At 42.0% G+C, this 24,867-nt stretch overlaps 1 protein-coding gene across 1 annotated transcript; it reads right to left on the bottom strand.

The window, feature by feature from the left end:
- Positions 1 to 494: 494 nt before the first annotated feature.
- Positions 495 to 20,565, bottom strand: LOC112556081 (hemoglobin subunit alpha-D-like). The gene is given in 6 exon segments (XM_025224696.1): positions 495 to 2,439; positions 3,195 to 3,239; positions 3,241 to 3,421; positions 3,944 to 4,151; positions 4,448 to 4,535; positions 20,420 to 20,565. Coding segments are annotated over 4 exon segments (660 nt in total). The 5' UTR covers positions 4,150 to 4,151; positions 4,448 to 4,535; positions 20,420 to 20,565; the 3' UTR covers positions 495 to 2,211.
- Positions 20,566 to 24,867: the final 4,302 nt, after the last annotated feature.

Raw genomic sequence — 24,867 nt, 5'->3', positions numbered from 1 at the left:
ATTGGATGTCGATTAATGTCACAAAGTTTCTCATTAAACTTTCCGTATCAGTTTTTACAGACAGCCTACACTGTGAGGAAAAAATGTGTATAAACATAGGACAAGGGAAATAGTACAGCAAGGAAATGTGGGAGAGTTACTTGTACTTGATTACTATAAATAAATACAGCGGTTTGGACACATGTCAATGCTTACACAGTCGTGTGACACAGCAAACAACAAGAAAGTAGCAGAATTACACACCGTGTATTCTTAGAAATGTGTGTGTGTTGTGTTTATAATTTTTTTATGCCATTTGACAAGCTTAATTGTCATCTGTTCTTATTCATTCATTTTACGGGAAGACAGGATCAGTGCACTACATTTAATAAAACTACATTATCCTTTGTGAAACACGTTTACACACACACACATTTAATATGTGCATAAAGATTTGAAAGAGTTTACAGCTAGTCCATAACCTGAAACACACATACAAAGAATCAACAAATGTGTACAACCTAAGCACATGTTTACTTCAAACAATTTTTTTTATTATGCATTACAATGCACGTACGTTATTAAGTTTGACCAAGAACTCAGAATTACACTAGAGACAAGAAATAAAACAGTCGTGTGCGATTCCAGCAGCATGCCGGGACACTACTTCGCCAGACTAATAGTTCTAAGGAAAATAAACAGCCCAAGAACAATAATACATCCAGAGAAAAACATTGCATCAAGGTTTGTTAAAGAACACTTGTGTTGTAAGGCCATTTCATTAAACGATAAATCAGTTTGCATAATATTGCAAAGTTATTCCAGTGATGAATTTTGTAAGTCGAAGGATGATAATTTTAAAATTAAAATGTAGACATCTTTTAAAAGTTTTTTTATTTTATTTTTATTTGTGTACTTGAAGAGGATTTAAAAAAAAAAATTGTAATGCCCAAACGAAAGTGCGTCGTCAGACCACGAGTTTGCAATGCAAGAAAGACAATTCAGAAAACATTAAGTTTTATAGGTTTGCCTGGATTACCTCCCATTCCTTTGCTCATCTTTGCCTCGTAAATCCTCCTGGAGATTGCACGATCCGGGTATAAAATGACAAACAGGAGCGAACACTACATTTTAATGAAGTGACCTTCAATCAACAAAACATTGTAATCCCAATACCTGATTGGATAATGCTAAGAAGCGTGATGATTTAAAGAGCAATTTCTGCAATGGAACATAACTTATATTTGAAGATTTGCCAGATCTGGTCAATTTTTGGTATAACTTGCTGGTAAAAAGTCTATTATCGTTGGGGGACTGAACAGAAGGGGAATTTTGCACCAAGGATCCAAGGATAGAGCAGTGGCACCCAGGGTACTGAAGATGCTGCGTTCAACCACATATGCTCCCATGAACAGAGCACAAATACACACATCTTTAACCCAGATAAGCACTGAGATATATAGGACGCCTTTAAGGCAGAAATCCAGGCTGTCTACAACATATAGCTCATTATCAGTTTGCTTGATAGCTCTCGTAATTTTTCTCAAAAAAGAAGTGTCAGAATGTCCAGTAACATCACATGTTCTTAATCCAGAGAGTAAGAACTTTTAAAAATGATATCATGTTGATGACAAATGTCGCTGTGGTATCCATGACCACAGAAATAAAAATGACACAGCAGAGTCGATTTGAACGGGTAGGTGGGTATCCCTCATGCACACACTTCACAGGCAGAAACTCAAACTCGAGTTATTCACTCGGATATGAAATCACATAGGTGTATAATTCACCTTTTTTGATGTGAGTAATATTACCCCTCGCGTGCTGCAGAATATTCAGCATTTTGTTTTTAAAAGGAATAAAACTTTAACAAAAAAGAATTAGCAGTAAATGCCTCGGGATGTCATCCATTAGGGTGATGTTAGGAGCCAGTGAGCTCGTTCTCTCCTGTATAATTTCCCGCGGTAATGACCTCCCCAGACGTAGTTATAAGATAGCCTTTACGTGCTTCCTCTGTCATGATTGTCAATAAGGAATAACAAACACAGGTGAACATCCATCATAAAAAAAAACAGGTGTCAAAGTTCCTTGATGAGAATTATAAAAACTCCTGTTACTGTCAAGAAGACAACTATTTTCCAGTTCTTGTCGATATCCAATCTCGTTTTGCTCACGCAAGAAAGGAAAAACTGACCATTGGGGTTTCTGCCAGACGGACTCGCCGACCTGGCCTCAGCTCTGCTCGACACCGTTTGTCTTGGCGGAACCGTTTTTCTGGAAGGTTCTGCCGGCCATCTTGTCGTGCAGCACGTCCTTGCATCCGTGTTCTACCTTCTCCACCCAACCGCTTTTGACGTAGAAGGTGATGACGCGGACGAGGCAGTGCCACGCCTCCTCCAGCTCAGGTGTCCAGTCTTCCGAGTGGTCCTTAACAGCCTTGACGAACTGCACCCCGAGCATCTGTTATCAACACGAGAAGGAAACCTTGTAGTCATCGCAGTACAGAGGTTTGGTAGGAAAACTTTAATAATGAAGCAGTTGACAAAGGTTTATTACAAGGATACCAATGACAGACATGAAAGTAATTAATGATGATGAAGAGATAGAAAAAATGAGAAGAAACATTTCAGGGACAGCGGATGAGCAATCTGTATATATCTACATTCTATTTGTACATGTATAAGCATAAGCCAATCAACTTGTCATGCCAGGTCCTAAAAGTTTCAGTTATGTAGCATGCCCTATAGAGACTAAAGTATAGACACTAAACCACCGCACATCACCATCCTACATCAGCAGCATTTTCTTCAGCTCCGTTCGCTTCAGTGCTCCTTCCTTGACTCTCAGTAAACAGTTTTTTGTGGTCTTTTCAGCATCTCAGGTTAATAAAACTGTCATGAGTGAAAAGGAAATATCGGATAAAAGACAGCCCTGAGCTCTACTTTATGGGCCATAACCTCTAGCGACTCAAATATTGCCTGTTGGCGGCCGCACACCACATCATCCATGCCAGCCCCACGAGCAGACAACGACTGAGGGATTTACGGTCCTTGAGCTGCACACAGAAGCTGGTAGACTTTTCTCTGCCATGCTGACATTATGGTGGAACTGAAGATGCTGACATTAAAGTGGAACCCAAGGTGTTGACATTATGGTGGAACCCGAGATGTCGACATTATGGTGGAACATTATTGTAATGTAAAGTGTGAACACACCTCCACGTAGTCGACGTTGGCATTGTAGTTGGCATGGCGGCCCCCCGAGTCCCTCCAGCACGTCCCTCATACGCTCCGGCTCGTCCAGACGGTGCATACACTTCTCCACCGTTGCCATGAAGCGCAGCGCATGCGCACGAAGTGTCCCCAGGTGATTGAGATCCGAAAGAGGCAAACCAGTGAAGGGCAGGAAGTAACCTTGAACTTCCGGGTGTGTCTGGAACATTCTGAGAAAAGCAAATGTAATTCAGAATTTAGGCATTTAATTTCACAATGGACAAAATTTTCATTGAAAAAAATGAGAATTTAACAAACTGTGTATTTTTAGAAGTTGCGATATGTAACATATCTGGTAACGTAGTAGGTGGGGAATATTAGGGCGAACTGACATCCACAAATAAGAATGTAGACAGAGAGACAAGAGAGTTTATTTGCATTTATATTCTTGTAATCTCTTGCATGACAAATATGTGCATTCTTAGAGAATGTAAACTGTGCACAATAGAATGAAACATACAAGAAACATTGAAAAATGCCAAATGTTTTTAATATTGAGTCAAAGCAACTTAAAAGCACACTCGTATTTATATATATATAAAATTTTAGTAGAGAGCACGCGCCCACGACAACACACACACACACTTGCACATGCAATTTAATTGTGCACTATATATAGTTTCTTCTTGTCCAGCAGATTATGAGATAACTGAGGAATGTATTAACACAGATATAAAATACTGCATGTTTACCCTACAAACGTTATGACCCCGACTTGAGCAATGTCCCTTTCCAGCTTCTGCCACGACGACAACAGCATCTTCTTCTGGCTGGGGTCTAGAGCAGGGGGCGCTACTCTAACAACTTCCGCCCCGCACGTGGTGGTGTCGTTGTTGCACGTGCGAAAGCAGCGCTGCTTGCTCGGGGGCTCAGAGCTGCTTGAATGGAAACCTCCCATGACTGCAACAAAGCCGCTTCTTACTACCTTCTCTTATTTCTAAAAAAATGTTAAAAAATATAGTTCGACCACAAAACATCTTTATTATAATGAGTTAAAAAAATTATTATATTGTGTCTTGCCCCAACCCTAGTCCAGGATTCACAAACAGCTAATTACACACGACGCAAATTTTGTAAGTTAAGAAATTTTAAATTTAAAAAGAAAAAAGTAAGCGAAGTTTGTTTTTTCTTTTTTTTTTAGAAGAGTTCAAAACCCCATGGCAGATCCCCATGAATCCCAGACAATGATTACAGACCTGTAAAGAATCCACTCAGACATCTGGAGAGACAGCAAGACGCTTCCTCCTAAACATCAGCACTGATCTCTGCCGAGCTCGCGCCAACCTAAGGAGAAATATTCAGTTTGACAAAAACAGAAGTGAAGCCACACACACACACTTGCTCACACACACACACGCCAGCATGCAACCCTCCCCTACTCCCTCCCCCACACCAGGTCAAGTAGGGTGTGTCGCAGCAAACTTCCTAGAAAGGTCACGGGTTTTGGCTAAGTAGTATTTGCATTTGTAGTCAAGTATCCTTACTGCACCCAAATTTAGCTGTAATATGAATGAAAATATCTTGTCACAATGCAGTGATATTCTGAGACATTTCCTGTGCAGTATACGCGCGGCCACGCAGGCGCACACACATGTGCAAACATTAGCATATCTTTTTCTACCCTCCTGTACACCCTTTGGCTTTCCTCTATCTCTGGTTTATTCAGGAATCTCTGGAATGTTCCGTCCTTGTTTAAAGCAAAACCAGAATCACAGAAAAATCTGCTATCGAGAAAAGTTAATTGATAAGCCTTTTAATAAATGCCAAAACCTTCTACACCATGAAAATAAAGTTTTAAAAAACCAATTACACAAGCATGCCTGCGTCAGTTGGGAATTTCACAAAATGTTTTAAAATTAGTTCGAGGTATGTTTTGAGTTCATTAGGTTGTCTTAACTAGCAACACCCTCAGTTCCGCACAAAAAGCTGTCGGAGGACGTGTGTTCGTGGCTTTTCTTGTGTTTCACGTGAGACCGCCTCGCCAAGCTCTCGGAGAAATGATTGCATCGTGTCCCGCGGTCAGGCTCTCATTGTGCATCTCTCCTCCACCTACAACATCGACCCTACCTCGCCATTACCACCACCACTGACTGCCCTACATTTTCTCTCTATACTGGTTCTAATTCCCACCAGGGTAGGGTAAATGCTATTTTCGTCCGTCCCCACATATTGAAGTCCTTTTACTAATTCCTCTTTCTAATTTATCTGCACTTTAAACATTTGACCTGATGTTCTCAAAAAAATTATTTACTAATTTACATTGGTCTTAATAGCTTCTGATTTCATCAAGTCTGCTGTCTGATGCTGAAATCTTACTGAACGTTTTTGAGCATAATTAATATTTTTTACACTTCCTACTGACATCAGACTCGGTAAGAGTATGTAGAAACCTCTCTGGATGAAAGAGTATCTGTAACATTTTTAAAACTCTTAAATGTTAACACGAGTAACAGGATCTTGAAACACGCACTTGCTGCCGGATAGTTCCCATTTCTTGTATCGGCTGATACATTTTCAACGAGTGGTGCAGATTAAAAATAAATTGTCTTGCTGCCGAAAAAATAAATTGGCAAGCTAATTTAGTTCAGCTGTGTTTCTTCTCAAGCCACAATGTGATTTTGCTTTTTGTGTGAGACAATTAGAGAGTAGAGTTTTTAAGCACTCTTAATTCCCCCTCTTCGCCCTCCCCCTCCAGCCCCAACTGCCATCAATTCAAGATAAATATATTGCTTCTTTCAGCTCAAGTGGCTCGCAAGCTCCAAGGTTATGGTTTATTGTGGGTTTTTTTAAGCAAGTCCATCCTTTCTGCCAGATGTAGGTCATGAATCAAGCCGAGCTGTGGGGAATGTTAAAGGGAGGTAAGTGGAACAGAACAAGGGAAATAACAGCGTCACCGGGCAACTTTTCCGAAGGACAGACTCACGGTGCAGTTCTCTCGTTCTCAGCTGGCGGAGAAACAAAAAGCATGGGTCACCTACTTCTGTGTCCAGCTGCCCCAAGGAAGAGTACAAAGACCTCTGGTTGAGCGAGTGCAAGGACATTGTGTGATGACAAAGATCACAATTCTGGAGAGAAGCATGCGTTTTTTGAAAAGCTGAAAAAAGCACAGAAGGCTAAAAAATTTATGGTAAGAAGAAAAAGGAGGATCTGTCCTCCGCACGGTAAACTGGCAAAGACCTCACGTCATGGGAAAAAATTAACTCCCTTATTGATGATCCCCTAAAGCTTTTCTTGGAACATAGCTATTTCCCTTTGTAATTCTTTTTATCTTTTTAGCCCTGATCTCCTTTAGCATACTTACATTTATTTATATTTCATGTGTCCTACTATGTTTGCCATTTTCTTCCATATCGTGCTAACACGAAAGCGCAAGAACACACACAAACCACACACACTGTGGTCACTTCCCTTTTGCCCATACCCTCGTTATTCTTTCTCTCTATTTCCCTCTGATCAACAGAATTCCCACACCAGCCATGCTATCATAATGACCATCATCATCATTATCATCATCATCATTATCATCATCATCATTGCTTACGCACTAGCGGTTAACCACCACGTTGCCGTGTTTATTATGTTATTATTGTTAATTATCGAAAAGCGGGGTATGATCCACACTTCTGGAGATTGTGGATAAAAAGACACTGAGATTATCAATTATCTTCCCCCTTTTTTTTTCTTACGTGAAATCGCTCCAACGTGCTTTGCTTTCGTGAGGATGTTTTAACTGCACTGGAGTATCTTCGACACGCTAGTTTGAAGTCTCAAATACAAACACATAGAAAGATAAGATATTTCTGGTAACCACACACAGTTGAATTATTCCTGGTAATCACACACAGTTAATGTATTTCTGCAAGTTCACACATTTTTCATGTAAAAAAGCAGATTAAGAGAGTGAATCCAACATGGAATCATTGTGTCCAACGCATGCTTCAAGAAATTCCCGCTACAATACGATTGTCAAGAAATGTTCCTTTCTCAAAAAACATAATGAAATAGATTTTATATAACTTAAAAATTTGAATCCAATCTGACGAGTGATTTATGGAAATGTCAATAGAGGAAACGAAATTGTGTTAATGGCCTCTTTGGGTTGGAAACATCAGAGCTGATCATGTTCAAGCTTCTGGCGAAAAGAAGAAAAAAGATCGAGTTTTAGTTTGTTCCTTGTTGCTCCCTTGAGGAGCATAGGGCCGCAGAAACGATGATTAAAAGACAAAACAAATGAAAGATAATGTCACGAAAGAAAGAAAACAAAAAAGGAAGAAAGGACAGAAAGGAAGGAAGGACAGAAAGAAATGAAGATGAAGTGAGCAAAAGAAAAGGAAAGGAACAAATTGTTTAGACAGGTGCGTGTACATATTAATACAGGGGCGAGATTACAGGAAACGAAAGAAAAAAACGAAAGAAAACGAAACTATGTCTGACAGATAGATTAACACATACAGCAGGGTGGCGAACAGACGATATGTGGAAAAAAAAAAGAGGAAGGAACTGGGAACAGAAGATAGTGTGGGGTGTGTGAGGGGAGACAAGGGATTGCGGCAGTGAGACAAGTAAACACCTCTGACAGGTAGGATAATGTGTCGTCTGCAAACAAGATCTCCATATACACAAAAAGCTGATCAAGGGAGAGAGAGAAAGTAAACACACACCCCGCCTCCTTCTCTCCCTCTCTCTCTCACAGAATCTTGACACAATAACATTTACACTGTCATACATACCTTGTCTCTCTGAAAGAGTTTCGATATTTCTCTGTCTTCAATCATATTTCTAAACTACTGAGGTGTTCTGTGTTCCTAAAGTAAGAATAAGATTTCTTTCTCTGACTTGTGAATTAGTTTAAAATAATAATTAGGGACAGTCTGATGGCAGACCTTGTAATCTTTATGTTGCTTAATCTCACAACAGCTTGCTTTATACAATACAATCCTTTCATCATAAAGATATTTAAAAGATGTTGTCAGTCACCAGTTCTCTCACATTCTTTGCAAAATCGAACTCCTTAATTTTTATCTCTACAAGATTCTTAGCTCTTTAAAAAAATAAATTCCCCCTAAACTGTTAAAAAATTTTCAAGTTTTATCCTGCCATCGTACTTAATAACTTCTCACCATCGCCTGCACTCTCCAAATTAATATTCTTTAATAGTCTCTTTTTTTTCACATCTCCCGTCCACATTTTTAGTTCCAGCCTCTCCTTTAGGTGGAGACCACTGTCTAAATTATTATTTGTTGTTGAATTCTGAAGTTCCGTGAACAGGAACACCTGCAGGCATCTGGCACACCTTTGTTTGGGACTTGTCACCTGTCTGGTCTCGGTAACATAAACCTTCTGACAGGTGAGGCAACACGAGACCCCAGACTCACTTCCTACCTGCACCAGGTGTTTACACTGTGTCCGTTAACAGAAGCTGCGATTGTACCACAAGAACAGTTTTTAGCCTGAAGCTATCAGCAGCACAATGTCAACAAACCTACTTCTGGCCTGGCTATTGCCAACATAGTGATTTGTTTATGTTCTACCTTTTTCCTTTGTCGGTCCTATTGTCCTGCAGGAGTAGCAAGGTCTAAACTATCTTCCTTTGCATGCATCCTCCTCTCCTCCTCTCCTCCTCTCCAGCTCCTCTTCTCGAGCATCCGCTGAAGAAAGTAGTCCCGACGATGAACAAATTGCGCTGAGTAACCTTCAACTTCGGGAAATATTTTTAATTTAGTTTTTGTTGTCCCAGGTTTTCAAGGACTCCACCCTAAACAGAGCAGTGATTGATTGACCGAGTATCCATCGACTCCATCTCCTCCCCATTCCGTGCATCGCAACTAATTAGCGACTGTCGTGTCTTAGTTAATTCTTCCTTCTCTATTTTTAGTACAGATTACACAAAAACTACACGAGAGACGAGGCATACACACTGGAAACAACAAAAAGCTGACAGATGAAAATTAATGTCTGTTTAGAAGATGAGGAAGATGGCAAAGACATGCGAAATGAGGATAAAAATTAATTTCTTGTTAGAAAGGCTTCTAACACGATCCTGGTCAATGGAGCGAATATTTCAGTTTGCAAAATCCGTTCATTCATTAGTTAAAAATAAACTGGCGAATGTTTTAGTGCGTGTTTCAAGCTGTATCTGTTAGCATTCGTTAGCATTTTAAACTGTATTTATTAGCATTTCTCCTACTTCAGATGTTGATGACCCCCAGCTTTTCTTGAACTTAAAGGAGGATGGAAACAAGTCACTCGCTCATTCGTCTTTTTCTTCGTCTTTTTCCTGTTGTATACCTCCATTGGTCTTAGCTACTTTTACTTCATTAATCTCCTGTCTCCTGGTCTTATTGAAATTATAATTTTCACTTCCGTATAATAGCTACATTATCCCATAATTCTTCTCTTATAAACCTCCATCGATGCTAAATTAGACAAGAAACTGAACTTGTCAGTCACGCAGGGAAACAATTTGTTGACTAAATGAAGCCCCCGAGTATCTTCACATCAGTCGACATCATACAAAGATCTGATCCAACATTTCAACTGCGAATAACTTGTTTTCCTCCCGCTTCTCAAAATAGTTCAGAAACAACAAACATCCATTCTTCCTCAGCTCCTGGTCTTCTGTACAATCCTGATGCCAGTCAGACGATTCATCATCGCTGGAAGACTTTCAACAGACAGAGTTCAACCAAGTTCAGCAAAGTTGGTCAAAGTTGTTGAAGACACGTTCATACTTTTCGCCGATGTCAGCAACTCGCTTGAAGTCAGAAACCAACACTACATTAATTAAAGTGATGACAAGGGAGTTGTGCCTGCTTGTCCAGACATTGGCCGCCATCATTGAAAACAGTTTTTCTCCGAGGCTCCAAGACTGCTGATGTAGGGAATCCCAATTAATGGTTCGCTCTTCCCTCCTCCTCGCGACTCTCTTCTCATCTTCGCACGTGCTGTACGTGTCCTAATGTCTGCTGAGACCAATTTGATGGAGAAGAAGCTCAGCCGGGAGGATGGACAATATTGATCAGGTCTGGGGAGGGTCAGAAACAGGATCTTTGCCGAGTGAGGAACGAGGACAGAGTGCAAGCCTGGCATCGAACCCTCCCTCTCGTAGCCTAGCTCCCGACTTCCTGGGTTGTTGTAATAACTGTGGTTGTGTCGGACCCTCCTTTGTGCCAAATGCAAGTATTTCCAGAAAATACACGACCTTTGCCCTTCTCTGCGTGTTTATTGGGATGGTGGTACGGGTTGTCATGGAAACAACCTTGATTACGACCTTCACTCTTTGCGCAAGTTTATGGAAATGGCGGAAAGATGCCGGTGGAAATCATTATGGTGCTGGGTTTCGAACTCCGCGGTTTTTTTGTTGTTTTTAGAGTTTGTCAAATTGTCATTTAGGTGATCACGTACGACTGCGTGATGTCTCGTTACCGCGGGGCGAGAGTTGTCAAATGATAGATTCTTTTGTTGCTGGGGCTGGTCATCTTTATTTTAACATCGTTCTTTGAGTGATCTTTCATGGTAATGTTCCTGCGAGAGAAGGAGCAAACGAACGAATGACAGAAAGGCGTAATAAAAATAAGCGAGCAAAGGAAAGAAGGAGCAAGTGAATGAACAACTCCCTCCCTACCTCCGTCCTCCCTCCCTCACTCAATCAATCAATCAATGATTACACGAGATTAAAGACAAACAGACAGCACTCAAATATGAAGCAGCATGAAGATCGGCAGCTCATTCCCCAGCGTCTACCTCAACATCAGAACGAGGCTGAAGATTCCTTCCTGCCAGGTTCCTGGACTTTCTCATTTCCAGACCTTTTCCCGTAATTATATTTTATGCCGGTGACAGAAGCCTACTTCCGTCTGACAGTTCGACCCGCGAAGCCTCTCGAGACCAGAGATAGTGCGGTGCTCACAGCAGCAAGTCCCGCGCTGATGGAAACAAAGATGGGCAAAGCAACTTCCGGTAGAGGAATGTGCGAAGGTTAGAAGGACTTGCTTCGTGTTTTGCACACCATCATTTGTCTCACTGTAACCTGCTTTCGTTTTGTGAGAGGCAGATTTTTCTTACTGGCCAAACAGAAGAATAAAAAAAAACTGTTAATATCCTTTGTTCCTATTTTATTCTCTCAACGCAGTTTTTTTTTCTCAGATGCCCGACAACCACTGCGTTCATTCCACAAGATTATATCGTATTCAGTACAATTTTTAGCAACAAATTCTGTAACAGATGTTTGTATTAACTCTGTATATAGCACTGACCAATGGATGTCAATCCAATAAAGGTCTGAGAAAAGACCGCTTACTCTGTTTCATTCTCACAGCCAAGTTCTTCCTGTGTGCATCACCTCTGACCTGCCAACCGCTTTATCTTTCATCGCCGCTTATTCAATTTTTCGTTACTTCATCTCCTCCGACTTTCACCTTAGTTTCTCGTCAACTCAGAAACCTGTATCAATCGTCATTTTTTTCACTGTCATTGGTCGACAGAAGTACAGCTTTAACAAAGAGAAGCCGACGAGTTCACAGCCGTTCAATCACAAAATCATCAGCCATGAAAACATAGTTGATGCCAAATATCTGTCGAGGGCGTGAACAGCTGTTTCTTTGTCGTCAAGTGATGCGAATAATCAAGGTAATATGCGATTAACTTGTCGATAATATCCCGGACGTTTGTACCTCCACACTTTGCTGTCATCGATCACAGTGCGCATGGAGACACGTCACTCTTGTCACGTGACAGACCTGTATCAAGGAACTGTAAATAACAAAGAGTATAAGAGTACTTTTGGCAGAAAATAGCGAGATTCAAATCCGAAAATCTTCATTTTATTGGTCAACGGTTACTTAACCACTGCGCCACCTGACGGCCACTCACAGATGCTGTGTGTGGTCACGTGCTCACGTCTTGTCCACACTGCACACGGCCACGTGCACGTAGTCACGCACAGAGAGCGTCAGACAAGGTCTGCTGGAGGCTTTCTGACGTCATCTCCAAACCGTCTCGACGACACAACTCATCTTGGCTGCGGAGTAGTCTCCCCTGCTGAGCGAAATGTCTGACAAGATCGACTCTTCACAGCCGGGGCGTCAAAAGAGCCAAAGAGACTGGCACCGAGCACCAGGCGGTACGTCACATGTCGGGGGGAGTTGTCCTCCCCTTTCCCCCCCCACCTAGGCTAAGGATTCAATCTGATGGCTGTTATCAGTGACCCGCGAAATGCATCTCTGACCTCTTGTACCCGCTTCCTCGAAAGTCGGCCTGTGGTGACGTCATGCCCTGCATTACGAATGTAAACACTCGACAACAACTCTATTTTTTTGGCTCCTATTTCCGTTGAAGAGCCCACCTCCAGTGAAGACCTAAACTGAGCCGCGAAACAAGAAAAACAGTATGTTATTCCATAATATCGGAGGAAAAGGGAGAGAAGGAGGTGTGTTTTGTGTGGGGAGGGGAAAAGCCAACTTCCCAGTCCACCAAGGGTCCTCATACGAGTTTCAGTTGTGTCACTGTGCACCAGTGGATCGTGGGAAGCCAGGGGCTGGATTCTTGCAGCTGGCGACAAGATGTGAAAGTGTGAACTTTGACCTGCAATCTGCGCAGTGTGGGGGAGACCTCAACCTATTGCGCACCACGTGGACAATCCTCGCGCGCGGACTGCGGGACGTAACGTCATCACTAACAGCAGTAATCTCTTGACAGATGTAAACTGTGTGTTTACAGTCAGCTCACACTCGTGACATTTTTATTCTTTCTCAAACACTTGAGGCTAGATGCATCGTTCCTTCACCAGTCAGTCACAATCGTTTTTTTTTCTCTCCACAACCCTTCTAATTAAAGTTTTAAAAAATAGTGCCTTAACACGAATCCGCCACTGAAACAAAAAAACAACAACAAACAAACAAACAAACAAACAAAAAAACAAAACAAATACAAAACAAACACAAAAAAAAAAACAAACAAAGAAGAAAATTGTCTCTTCGTGATTTAAAAAAGCGGAGAATGATTTGTGAGTGGTGACAGTCGTGTCATCGAGGTTAGTCGAGAACCTTAGAAGTACTGGACATTGCGTTGTCCACAATCTCTACAAGCTAGTCTGTTGTTCTAGGACTTCCTGACTGTCGTAGTCTTTCTGTCCCACGAAATACAATGTTTTCGGTGACTAAGCTTCAGAAATGAAATGAAAGCCAGAAACATTTTCTCCGTGAGCGATATCGTTAAAGAAGAGAATACAAACAAACCATCCACTGCCAGAAACAAACCTTTCTTTTGAGGGTGTATTTTATTTCTAGGTGAGTTTTTCATGGAATCCAAATATCTAATTCCTCTGCTCTGGTCCTAATGGTGTCATTGCCATACAATGCCTGTAAAACGGAATCTTTTATTTCCAGAACATTGAGCAATCGACTTTGTGAGAAAATAGTTTGAGTGTAAAGTTGATTGTAAACATGGGAAACAACACCGGGCACCACACTGATGGCGATGTTACTTATAGAACCAGTGAGGTGCGAAATTATTTTCGATTTGCTTTAGGAAAAGCTTGGGCAGTATCTTAGCATCTACCCGGTCATTAGAAACAATTTTCCAGTCCACCAGTCCTTTTTTTGCTCTTTGGAGTGCCGCTCCCTTGGTAGTGTGAGTGGCTCGGTATTGTGGATGATGTGGTAGCAGTTTGGTGTGAAACGATGTGGTGAACTGGAGTATAGTTTGGTAGATGTAACAGAATGTGTAGTAGAAAGTGTGTGGTAGATGTTTCAGGATGTACAATGGAATAAAGTGTGGAAGATGTGACAGGGTGAATGAATAGAGTATGTTGGTCAACAGGAGCAAGTGGAAATAGTAGGGTGAGCAGATATTTTGGGAAGGTGGGTGGAAAGATAATGTTTGTGTGTTTGTGTGTGTGTGTGTGGGGGGGGGGGTGTTTGGTGTGTGTGGATGTCATGCATAAAGTTATGTATGAGTTTGATGTTTATTTGCTCAGTGAAACACTAGTTAGCAATCAGCGCCATGATGTCTCACGTGGGCGGCATGTCAACATTTATTTCTGGTTGCCTCTCCTCAACCATTTTCACTGTTAACAACAGCCATCCTGTAAATGAATGCTTTGAAGGTAATTTCTACTTTATTCCCCGCACTATCTCTCTCCCTTCTCTCACTCAATCTCTCCCCCGTTCTCCCCATCTCCAATGTTTCATCATTTCGTGCGCCAGACCAGGTTCCTGTTTATATTTCAAAATTGAAGCCTCGCTTTGACAGAATCCTTATGGCAGCTGAGAAATTTCAAACCACTCCTTTCTAATTTACTAAACTTCTGACAACCTCACATGCTGCCACACTTTTTTTTGTCGGGGAAGGAGGGCATGTCTGCTTAAACTCACTCCGGTGTTTAAAACAACCTCCTACGGTGGACCATCATCAGTTGAGAGTTTTGCAATCTTTGGCGGTTTTCAACAGACAGAAACTGTTCTCCTTTTGTGACAAACCTCAGATATGCCAAGGTGATGTATTTTCTCCACAGAAACAGGATATGGATGCTGTATTTAGCTCAGTCCTGGGCCAAGACCTAACGAACATCACTTTTAATGGAGAGTCCGTGGGAAACGAACTCTAGTCTTCAAAACTAAGACTGTAACCGATCTACTACTTTTACTTATTCCAAGAAAAATTGTACAAAATTTTAATTCGCTCTGTATTTTTTACCTGCTTTTGTTTACATACTTTTATCGCAGACCTGATTTCTCTTTTTTTTTCTCACCCTCTCCGCATGCCCCGTATGTCTGTTTATGCAAGCGTGCAGGTGCATTCCAATTATTCTGTATTGAGTTCAGCCACGTGATGTGGAGCAAACGTTTTTTACTTTTCCAGACCTTGAGAACTGTTTCTCGGTAAATAAGAATATAAATATGCATTTAAGAGCCAGACGAGTCAGCATTTCAAGTTCTCTTGCCCGCGCTCCCGCACTCAGAATGTGTGTCGCCATGGTAACAAGGATGAAGAACCTGACATCCTGGCTTCTCTCACGACACGCGGAGTAATTTGTGCAGTTAGCAGTCAAACAGCTTCCGCCAATACTGGAAATCATGATTCTTTGGCTCACAAATAACAAACAGTTCTATGTCAATGGCTACAGGGATCCTTGAGACCGACTTGTGACATCCAGAAATATAAAAATTATAATATTGAACTGAGTGGATGCCAATAAACTGATCCGAACTCCTTTAGAGGGGTGGGAAGGTAAAGCAGGATGGAGACAAGATGGGGATCGTCCTCACAGAAAGCTAACTACAAAAAAGTGAGTTTTCTAACATTTCATTTCATAATGAGTTGAAAAGGTCAGGGGGCGATTTTTACCTTTACCTTACCTGACATTTATTAGGTGATGTCCAGGCAATGAGCTGAGCAGTCAAAATTAGGAATAATAATTTGCTAGGAGTAAAAATCTTTTCTATCACCTCCCTATTCCAAGAAAACTATTCACATTCTCTCGTCCCAATCTTTTTAATCTGTCTTCTTTCTCTGCCTTTAAATAAAATCAGGTTAAAGCAGACCATTGTAAACAAAGTTTTATCAAGAGGATAAGGCAGATCTTGTAATTGGAGAAATAGCAGCTTTTATGTATGATTCCTAAACTTATCATGCCACTTTAAAAAAATTGTCAAGGATAAAACCGTTGCACTGTCTGCATTATTTGTTCTTTCATCTCGTTTTTCATCGTCAACGTTGAACCTGTCAGCTGGAGCCTCGCAGGTCAACACTGACAGGACAGATAACTCCCGTGTGAGAATCTCTCCAAAGCTGGTAAGATGATAGGACTAGTGTAGTTCAAACAATTTCAGACTGTTCCACATCTGGCTACAGTTTATCCTGTCGTCACTGGCACGAAATGAGATTTTATTTTGGCTTCGCTTGAGTGTCAGCGAGATGGAGACTAAACTCTGTCCGTAACATTTCTACCTTCCAGACCAGACTCTCAGAGGTTTTCTTTTTTTGTTTCTTCCTCTTTTCTTTCGGTTTATGGATGGTCTAAGGAGGATACAGAGTTTCACTATAAGAAATTTTACTACAGTGAGCACGGCCTCGAAGAATGAAGTGATAGTGAAGAAATCAAAGAAGATCTGTTGGTCCTCGACATACTCCTCCAGGTTGCTGCCATGACCATGTCCAACAGTCAGCTGAAAGCACGTGGAGATTAAAGCATCACTGGACCTGAATTCTGACAATAAATAAATACCTTTGGTCACTCCATCTTAGTCAGTAAACAGCCAGAGCCAGTGCTCTGTTCTGGGGCTCGCTGGGAATAAAAGTTTTAATTTCCAAACTGGTCAGCTCCTTTTAGAAATTAGCGAATTTTAAAAATAAATTTGGAAATCTCTCTAGCCTACGGCTAAACCTTCAGGTTTCTTTGTCAGGATGTATTTTTCCCACACCTTCACGACCTCTTGCGGCCACCAGCCTGAGAAGACTTCCTGTGGTAAACACGTGACTACGACTACTGGTCCTTCTCTGACCTGAGAGGACACAGCGGGGTCAGAACATGAGGTCAGCGATGGACATTATCAGGTACCTACATTGGCGCTACCCAGGAGTCACCTTGTTGGAGTAACTCCGTTAGTGACACACCCTGTTTATAAAACTTATAGCTATTCTAAAGAAGCAATAGTATAAAAGTTTTTTTAAAAAATACCTCCTATGTCTTTTAAATGCGCTGCACAGCGAAAACTTGGGCTGACAGGAAGTGGTCTGGTGTAAACAATTTTATCTTATTTAAAACAATTTTAATTTTTCAAAAGTTCTCAGACTGAGCTGTGCACTGTTTATCTGATTATCTGTGATTACATGGATTTAAGGCCTAGAAGTGTTTAAAATGAGATACGTGTTGTGCAAGTGGCCCCTGAGGGAACTGCTCGAGTGGGAAGTCGTCCAGCAGGACCTCTACCGGCTGGAATGTCCACACTGACCTACAAACCTATATCATGCCCGAGATAAGGCGAACTTGAAGTCTGAAATGGGAAAGGTCTGCAAGCTTCATGAGACGAATGTCCTTCTAACCTAGATTTTGACCCTTTCCCAAGCCCTCCAAAAGTTCAAAGCTCTAACAAAACGGTTGAGTCACGCAACCAACAAACGAAGAATTATATCAAAAAATATTTCTAGAAAAATCTGAAACCGTCCATGACACTCGCACGCCTCGGGTTAAATAATTTGTGCCATGGAAGAGGAACTGATGACTTTAAGAAAATCAATTAAAGCTAAGTGATAGGCAGCTATAAATACACCTTGTTTATTCTGATGTCACTTCCGATTACGGCTTTGCAATTCATTTTGACGATACATCATGAGTCTAAGAGCATTTTCTGACTGTAAGTCCATTATGCTTTAGAAGAAGTTCATATATATACACACGCAATTAATAACTCAATTAATAACTCAATTAATCGTCAATCAATAATCCACCAATCAAGGGGAGAGAACCCGTATATTAGCATCCCAAACCGTAGGGTCATAGCCACGAGCATACTTCAGGCTGGGGAGGTGACTCGCGTGTACAACCTCTTGTCCAGTTGATAAATGATGCGCTTGACTGGTGATTACATTAGAGTTATCGTTCCTGCCTGCAGTGGTGACGTCATGTGGTCGGAACAGGAAGGAAAAAAAAAGGTTTCTACAGGATGCAGAAACACGCGAGGATCATTTCTAAACATGGAGATTGTAGGTGGCGCTTTTGTGATCGATTTCAAGTGTGTCTAGTGGTGAAAAGAGAAATATTACCTCGCCATGGGACAGTGTAGCGGCTTGTGGAGGACATGTTGCTGTGGGACGATAACTCGATCTGCTTCCACCGGGCCGCCAAAAATATCAAACATGCTGCAAACTATTATTTTTGTCGCGACACTTGTTTTTATGGAAAATCCATCATCATCCTGTGGATTCGGTTAGAAGAATTAAAAATAATTTAGAGCACCTCACGTTACGTCACTTGTCAGTTTTGGTCACGTGGGCTGAAGTAGGTCTTTCGATAATTTGAAAGCAGCCGACAAGTGAACAGGTTGCATGCACCTATCGCACGGTTACACAAGTGAACAGTCTACAAACAGCTCCGACGATGAATCTGCGGGTGAGCACCACTCACCCCTGACTACTCACTACTCACCACTCACTACTCACTCCTCACTACTCACTACTCACACAGACAAGAGCCTCTCGTCAGTCACACTCGGGTGGAGTAGGGGGCACTGCACGTCACGGCTCTCAGCGGTCATCGCCACGCGCGTACTTTTCAAGTGACAGTAATTTCAGGTAATTTCGGGACAATACGTCATGCGGCGATACCTCCATACGTCACGCAGTCGGCTCTGCGCGTGTCACGATGATGACGTGGTTGTGCGCCACGTGGTGACGCCACACGCCGTGATAAGTGACGTGGTTGTTATGGGAATCGCCACCCAGACTTGTTCGCGCCATTTTGTGTTGACGGATTCGGTCGTCCGTGTTAGTGCCCCGTGGTGCAGTAAGCTTGTTGGCTGGTTGCCATGGTGACTATACAGACTGCTCTCTTTAGTGATTGCTTGGAGGATGGCTTACACTCGTTCTCTTCGATAAATACATTTTATGTGTCTTTGGTTCTCTAAACCTTATTTTATTTATCGGTCAGATTATTGCTGCAGATGATCTCAAATCATTTTTTCCAGACAAACGTACTGTAAAGATGGTATGAAAATGTCGAACAGTTTTTTCCGACCGGCTATCAGAAAATGCAGAAAACTTTCCAGAACCTTCTGTCATACAGACAGATGTAGCTCAAGTGTCGTCTGCTTGCGGGCGCTCGCAGTGTGAAGGAAGACGTAGAAGCGACGGACCAGACGATATCATCTTATCGGCTCCAACAGACGTAGTGGTGTGAAAATAAATGTATGTGTGTGTGTACGTGTGATGTGTGTGTTTGTCAGTGTGTGTGTGTGTGTGGTTTGTCAGTGTGTGTGTGTGTGTGTGGTGTGTGTGTTTGTCAGTGTGTGTGTGTGTGTGATCGCGTGCCATGATGGCGTGCTGCGATCCTTCACAAGATGGAGTCTGACCGAGTACCCGGCCACACCCGAGCCAACAACCAGCTTTTGCGTGGACCAAGCACCGAGGTGCTGAACCCAATCAATGCGTGGCAAAGTAAAACCTTTCGGTACAGCGAACAGCTAAATAAGACGAAAAAGAGAGGAGAGAGAGAGAGGTAGGGGAGGGGAAACAATGGGAAGAAAATAGAAACGACAAAGAGAGATGGGGAGAGGGGTGGAGAGAAGACAAGAGAGGAAGGGAGGACATTTTCTCTCCCTGTGTGGATAGCTACAGTTCATCAGAAATAACTGTCCTCACGCTTCAGGCGGAACCAAGTCTTGTTCTTGTCATTCCGAGTGACACCATGCAAATTCATTTCATTTGTTCCATCTACACCACAGTTTTGTCCCAGGGAAATTCGTATACAGGCTTCTAAGGTAGCTCCAAATGAAAGGAAAGGAACTGCGACAAGGTAATAGTTTGGGATTATTGCGAATGAGATAGAGTGGGGAAAATGTGAAAGAGTGGAAGAAAGCGAGTGAGTCGCTTAGCAACATCGGTTATCTTCCCCTCGCCAACGGACAGATGCGTCCAACGTCTTCCTCAACAGATCCTTTGATGTGCTTAACGCCAACGGCTGTCTCCGGAATGAAGCTGGATAACATGGTTAGTGAGGCCAGTGAGCGAGGCTGGCACAGGGATGAGGGAGAGTTTGCTGTGGTGACTGCTACCACCACCACAACATCTAGCATTACAAACAGGACAAAGTTTCAAACACAGTTCACTCTGTCCACGCTGACTGTGATTTGATTCCAGTCCTGGCTTCGCCTCAAAACATTATTCCCTCGATGAAGTTTGTCATTTTTGCAAAAACCAATCAGAATACGCAAGACTTTGCCTTTCCATATGGCAAAAACTTTTTACAAAATCGGACCTCCGTTTCTTCTAGGCATTGGATTCGGAAATATTTTTCTAACTACGACTTAAGAATCATTTTCCTGTTTATCAAACCTTTTTAACTAATCGTAAAATCGTTGCCATTATATAGCGAATGTTATATCATTGTTCACAAACTCTGAGTTTGGTGGTAAAACAGTTAGTTAATACAACTGAGCAATGACCACACCTACCTTGTGTACTCCTGACTCAGACATTGTATTGTCCCAGAGACATGTCCTGTACACTTGTCCACCCAGCCCGTGTGTCCGGGTATCTACACTGTCGTCAAAAGTCACTGAACTCTCGTTGTTCTCGGACATGATGTCTGTGTTAGCGCCATCTGGCAAACGGATGACTGAGGCCAGTAGAGCAAGCTCATAAAATAACGATTATGTTGAAGCAGATGTTTGTCACAGTTTTCACTTTTGTGCGACGTAGTTCATGCGTTGTCTGCCCTTGTCTGCAAACCATCGATTTTCTAAAACGAGGCTTGATGTGCCCGCCATTGTCTGGGTATCAGAGCGAGAACAAAGTAAAATTTAGGGGTTAAAAAAAACAAAAAACAAAGAATAAACAATGAAGCTTATTTGTTTAATATCGATTGTTGTTTTCATTTTGTACGAAACGAATTTCGGGGGAATCTGTTGGGTGGGGCTGTACGAGGAACGAAGACAGTTATTTTATAATTAACAAGCAACACCTGTACAGATACATTATTCTCGCGAGACTATCTCTTGCTTTTTTGGTTGTTGACTCTTCATCTTTATTATCAACCATTGTTTCCCGACAGCCATGTCTGTGATCTTTACCTGCTCTCTACTCCGCAGCACTAAATTTTCTTTCTCTCTCTCCCTTTGTCTGCTTTTCCTTCTGTATGTCTTTTCCTCTCTTTCTCTGTCTGTGTGTCTCACCTGATGGCGGCGTGAATAAAAGATCAAAGGTCTTCGTGTCTTCGTGCCTGTCTGCTTCCTTTTCTCATTCTCTTGCTGTCCATTTGTATTTCCTTCACTCTTCAAATAGTGATACAATGCTCTTTTTAATTAGTTAATTAGACATATCCCTTGAGAAAGGAGATCAAGGCTCTAATAATGAGTTCATTATTTATGTATATAGATAATAAATATTTAGATACTCAGTATAATCCATACTCTCTCCTTTTCTCTCTATCGCTCTTTCGCGATGACAATAGCTGACGATTTCCTCTGTCTGTCTGTCTGTCTGTCTGTCTGTCTGTCTGTCTGTCTGTCTGTCTGTCTGTCTGTCTGTCTGTCTGTCTGTCTGTCTGTCTGCAGCGGTTGGTTTGCAGGATCAGTTTCTTTCTATGGTAAAGATATCAACGCTGACATGTCCTCTTCGTGTGGATACGCTTGTCAGTATTATTAGTCAGTATTAGTGTGTTCGCACACGTGTGTGCGCATGCTTGTCCGTACACACAGGTACACACGTGGATGATGACAGACGTTGTTGTCGCTGTCAAAAGGTCAAGGCACACAAAGACACGCTTCCCTTCACAGGCACCGGAGGCAACACGTGGGCGACAAGAACAAAGTCTGGAATCGGTCAAACGACTCGGCCACACGAGCGCCCAGTGAACCACACACCTCGCGCCTTTTGTTTCCATTATTACCGTTGCCGCCATTCTCCCCCCTCTCATTCTCTCCCCCACCACCACCACCTCTCTCACTGCACAATCGTGACGTGAAATCAATGCGCGCGTCGCCAGCGCCCAGGGGGAATCACTCGCTCCATTTGGCAGGCGTCCATTTTAACGCGTCAATGGCGGCTCCTGCAGTGCTGACGTCATCGGCAGTTTGTCTCCTGAACTGTGCGGCGGGGGGCCGGGTATCCTTGGAGGAGACCACAACACTCCTACTACCGCTGTGGCCGGCAGTCAATGCACAAGCACTTTCACGCATGCGCGGTAACAACGTGCGCCAACTCCATGCGCATGCGTCTGCCCCCAACTCGACCATGGAAGTGTTGAATACAATTTGTCTCTCGTTACTTGAAATATTTAATTTATTATTACAGTAAGTTTGTAGCTCTTGTTCTCAATATCACCATTGTATGTTTCTGGACTCGAGAGTGAGATAAGACAACAAAGTTGATAACATCTTTTCCTACGATGTCTAACTATCCAGATTGCGGGTGGATGTGGGTGGATGTGGATGGGTGCGTTTAACAAAGCACAAAGAACTCAGGGTAAAGCCTGGGCTGCAGGTCTGGCAAAAGTCCGTGTACCCACCTGCATTCCAAAGGAATCAATGACGGAAAACAATTTCGTTAGAAACCAGAAACACACAGACGGCGGGTATGTGGAGGGGTGGGCGCTGGTGGGCGAGCTTTCATCTCTATCATCACATCCAGCTCGCCACGTGCCCGGCTTTGATTTTTCTTATCGATGCTACATCTTGAATTCGACTGAAGATTTTTGTTTGAACATGCCTGAGAAAATTAATATCGTCTTGTCGACAGCTATGATAATATTTTTGTTATCCCCGTTTTTTTGTTTTTTTGTGCTTGTAGAAAAAAAAAGTTTAGTTTTCGTCTTTCTTTAAGTTTGTCTAGGCTGCATGGTGGATTTGTGTTTAATTGTATTTGTATATGTAAATAGGTATTTTATATATGTTCGCTGGAAACTTTATTATTAAGTATTGTACAAATATTATTTTGTTCTCAATTTATTTAACTTTTTTATTTACAACGTTTATAAATGAGGAATAAAAAAGAAAAATAAATTTCCAGTGAATGATTTATTTATAGTTAAACGGGAGATGGATGGAACAAGAATCATGGCTGAGTACAGGGTGGTGATGATGATGATGATGATGATGATGAGGATGATGATGATTGATATTTATGATTGATGAGGATGATGGACTTCGTTCTTCACTTCCCCGGTTTCGAGAAAGCTAGGAATGTAGCATTGGTATTGTTAGGATTTGATGAAGCGAAGTTTTGTGTCTCTTTGTCTTTGAACACTTGTGTTCTTTTCTTTCCCTCCCTTTTTTTTTATATTTATTTTATTTGTTATTTTTACGACTGTCAAGAGCGCGGCTGAGCCATGCCATCACAAAAAGGAGAAACACAGCGAACCATTTAGCAACAGCCTTTTGATCACTTGTCTTTCATCTTTCATGATGCTTTTAATTTTACGACCGCCTCCCATGGCGGGACTTTTCGCAGGAAACTGAAAAACCCGCCGCCCCTCCTTCCGGTAAACATCCACCCAGACGAGTAAATACCAAAGTCATCGATTATCGGCCGTGCATCAGGGGAGCTAACTGCAACCAACGTAGCGACGGTGATAAGGATGGCGATCACAAGATCTAACCGTGATTAACGGCCAACGGGGGACACAGGGTCAACAGCTGCTTTCTCCCACCTAGATGCCAACAGCGACGAAAAAGAAAACTAAGAAACCGAACACGCCATCCCATGATGATGGGACCCTTTTCGACGAAGTCTGTGAGCTGTCATGGAAAAACAAACTTTTTAATATGTATTTCATGTTTTTTGTCCTTTCTTTCCTTTTTCTTGTCTGTGTAATGTGGGGTACTCTCTCTGAAACACCGTTGTTTTGCCCAACTTTTTCTTTTTTGGCAAGGATTGGTATTTCTGGATCCCGACACACTGAGTAATTCTAGACATCATGCAGTCGGAGTGTCTGTCATAGTTCATGTTCTGTTCATCCAAAGAAGCAAACGATAAAACTGTAGATGACACTCCAGAGAACAGTCAAGGAACGACTACCAGGGTACTGTCTTCACCCACTGGTCACTAGTCTACCTGGCGAACAACAATCCCAAGATGACTTGTTTTGTGTTGACAAACAGTCTGCGTGTATTGGTATTCAAGGGAAGCAAAATGATCTGAGCCTGGGAAGAGATTAATTGTATATTAATCCTTTCTTTGTAGGATAAGGTTTCACTGTCTCTTCCCGTTAGAATATTTGGAAACGCGCTGTAAGAGAAACCTTTGTCTAATTGGGCAATTTGTTACATTTTTTCCACAGGTAAACAAGAAAGTGGGAAAGGTGGGTTCGGATCTCGTTTCAGGTACACAAAAGGTCATGTGGATCTGTTTACAAGATTTAATTACTGTTTTGTCGCAAGAGACCATCACAACAACGACAATTTCCCCGTTTATTCTTCCTCTTCTTCGTTTAATTTGTTCGTTATTTGTTTCTGTTGTCTGTTGATTCGTTCGGTTTTTTTTTTCAAGACAGAATGTGTTCCTACTACTTCACTCAAACTCACGCAGTAAAATGTGCTTCTCTCAGAACAAGGACAACATTATCTACACAGCTTATTACAACCTGCCTCTAGTCTGTATTTACTCAACAAACAGAAACAAAATCCCGGGAGGGGCGCGGCAAGCGATCAGATGACCTCACCCGATCTGCATAGCGTGACCTCAGACCTGTGACCTCTCTGACTTGAACACTGCGCTTATTGGTTCAGTTCGGGTCATATTTAGCTTTTTTCCATCCCTTGGCTAATAATTATGCTTCAAATTATATTAATTACTATTTCATCACAGTTTCAATGAACTTATTCTTGGTAAAATTGATTTGTAATTTTGTAAAACAAATCGTCACATTCAGTTCACATTACCTGATTGCAATAAAATATAAATT

Source organism: Pomacea canaliculata, linkage group LG2, assembly GCF_003073045.1.
Source record: "Pomacea canaliculata isolate SZHN2017 linkage group LG2, ASM307304v1, whole genome shotgun sequence".
Taxonomy (NCBI): domain Eukaryota; kingdom Metazoa; phylum Mollusca; class Gastropoda; order Architaenioglossa; family Ampullariidae; genus Pomacea; species Pomacea canaliculata.
This window is presented reverse-complemented; position numbering and strand designations above follow the sequence as displayed.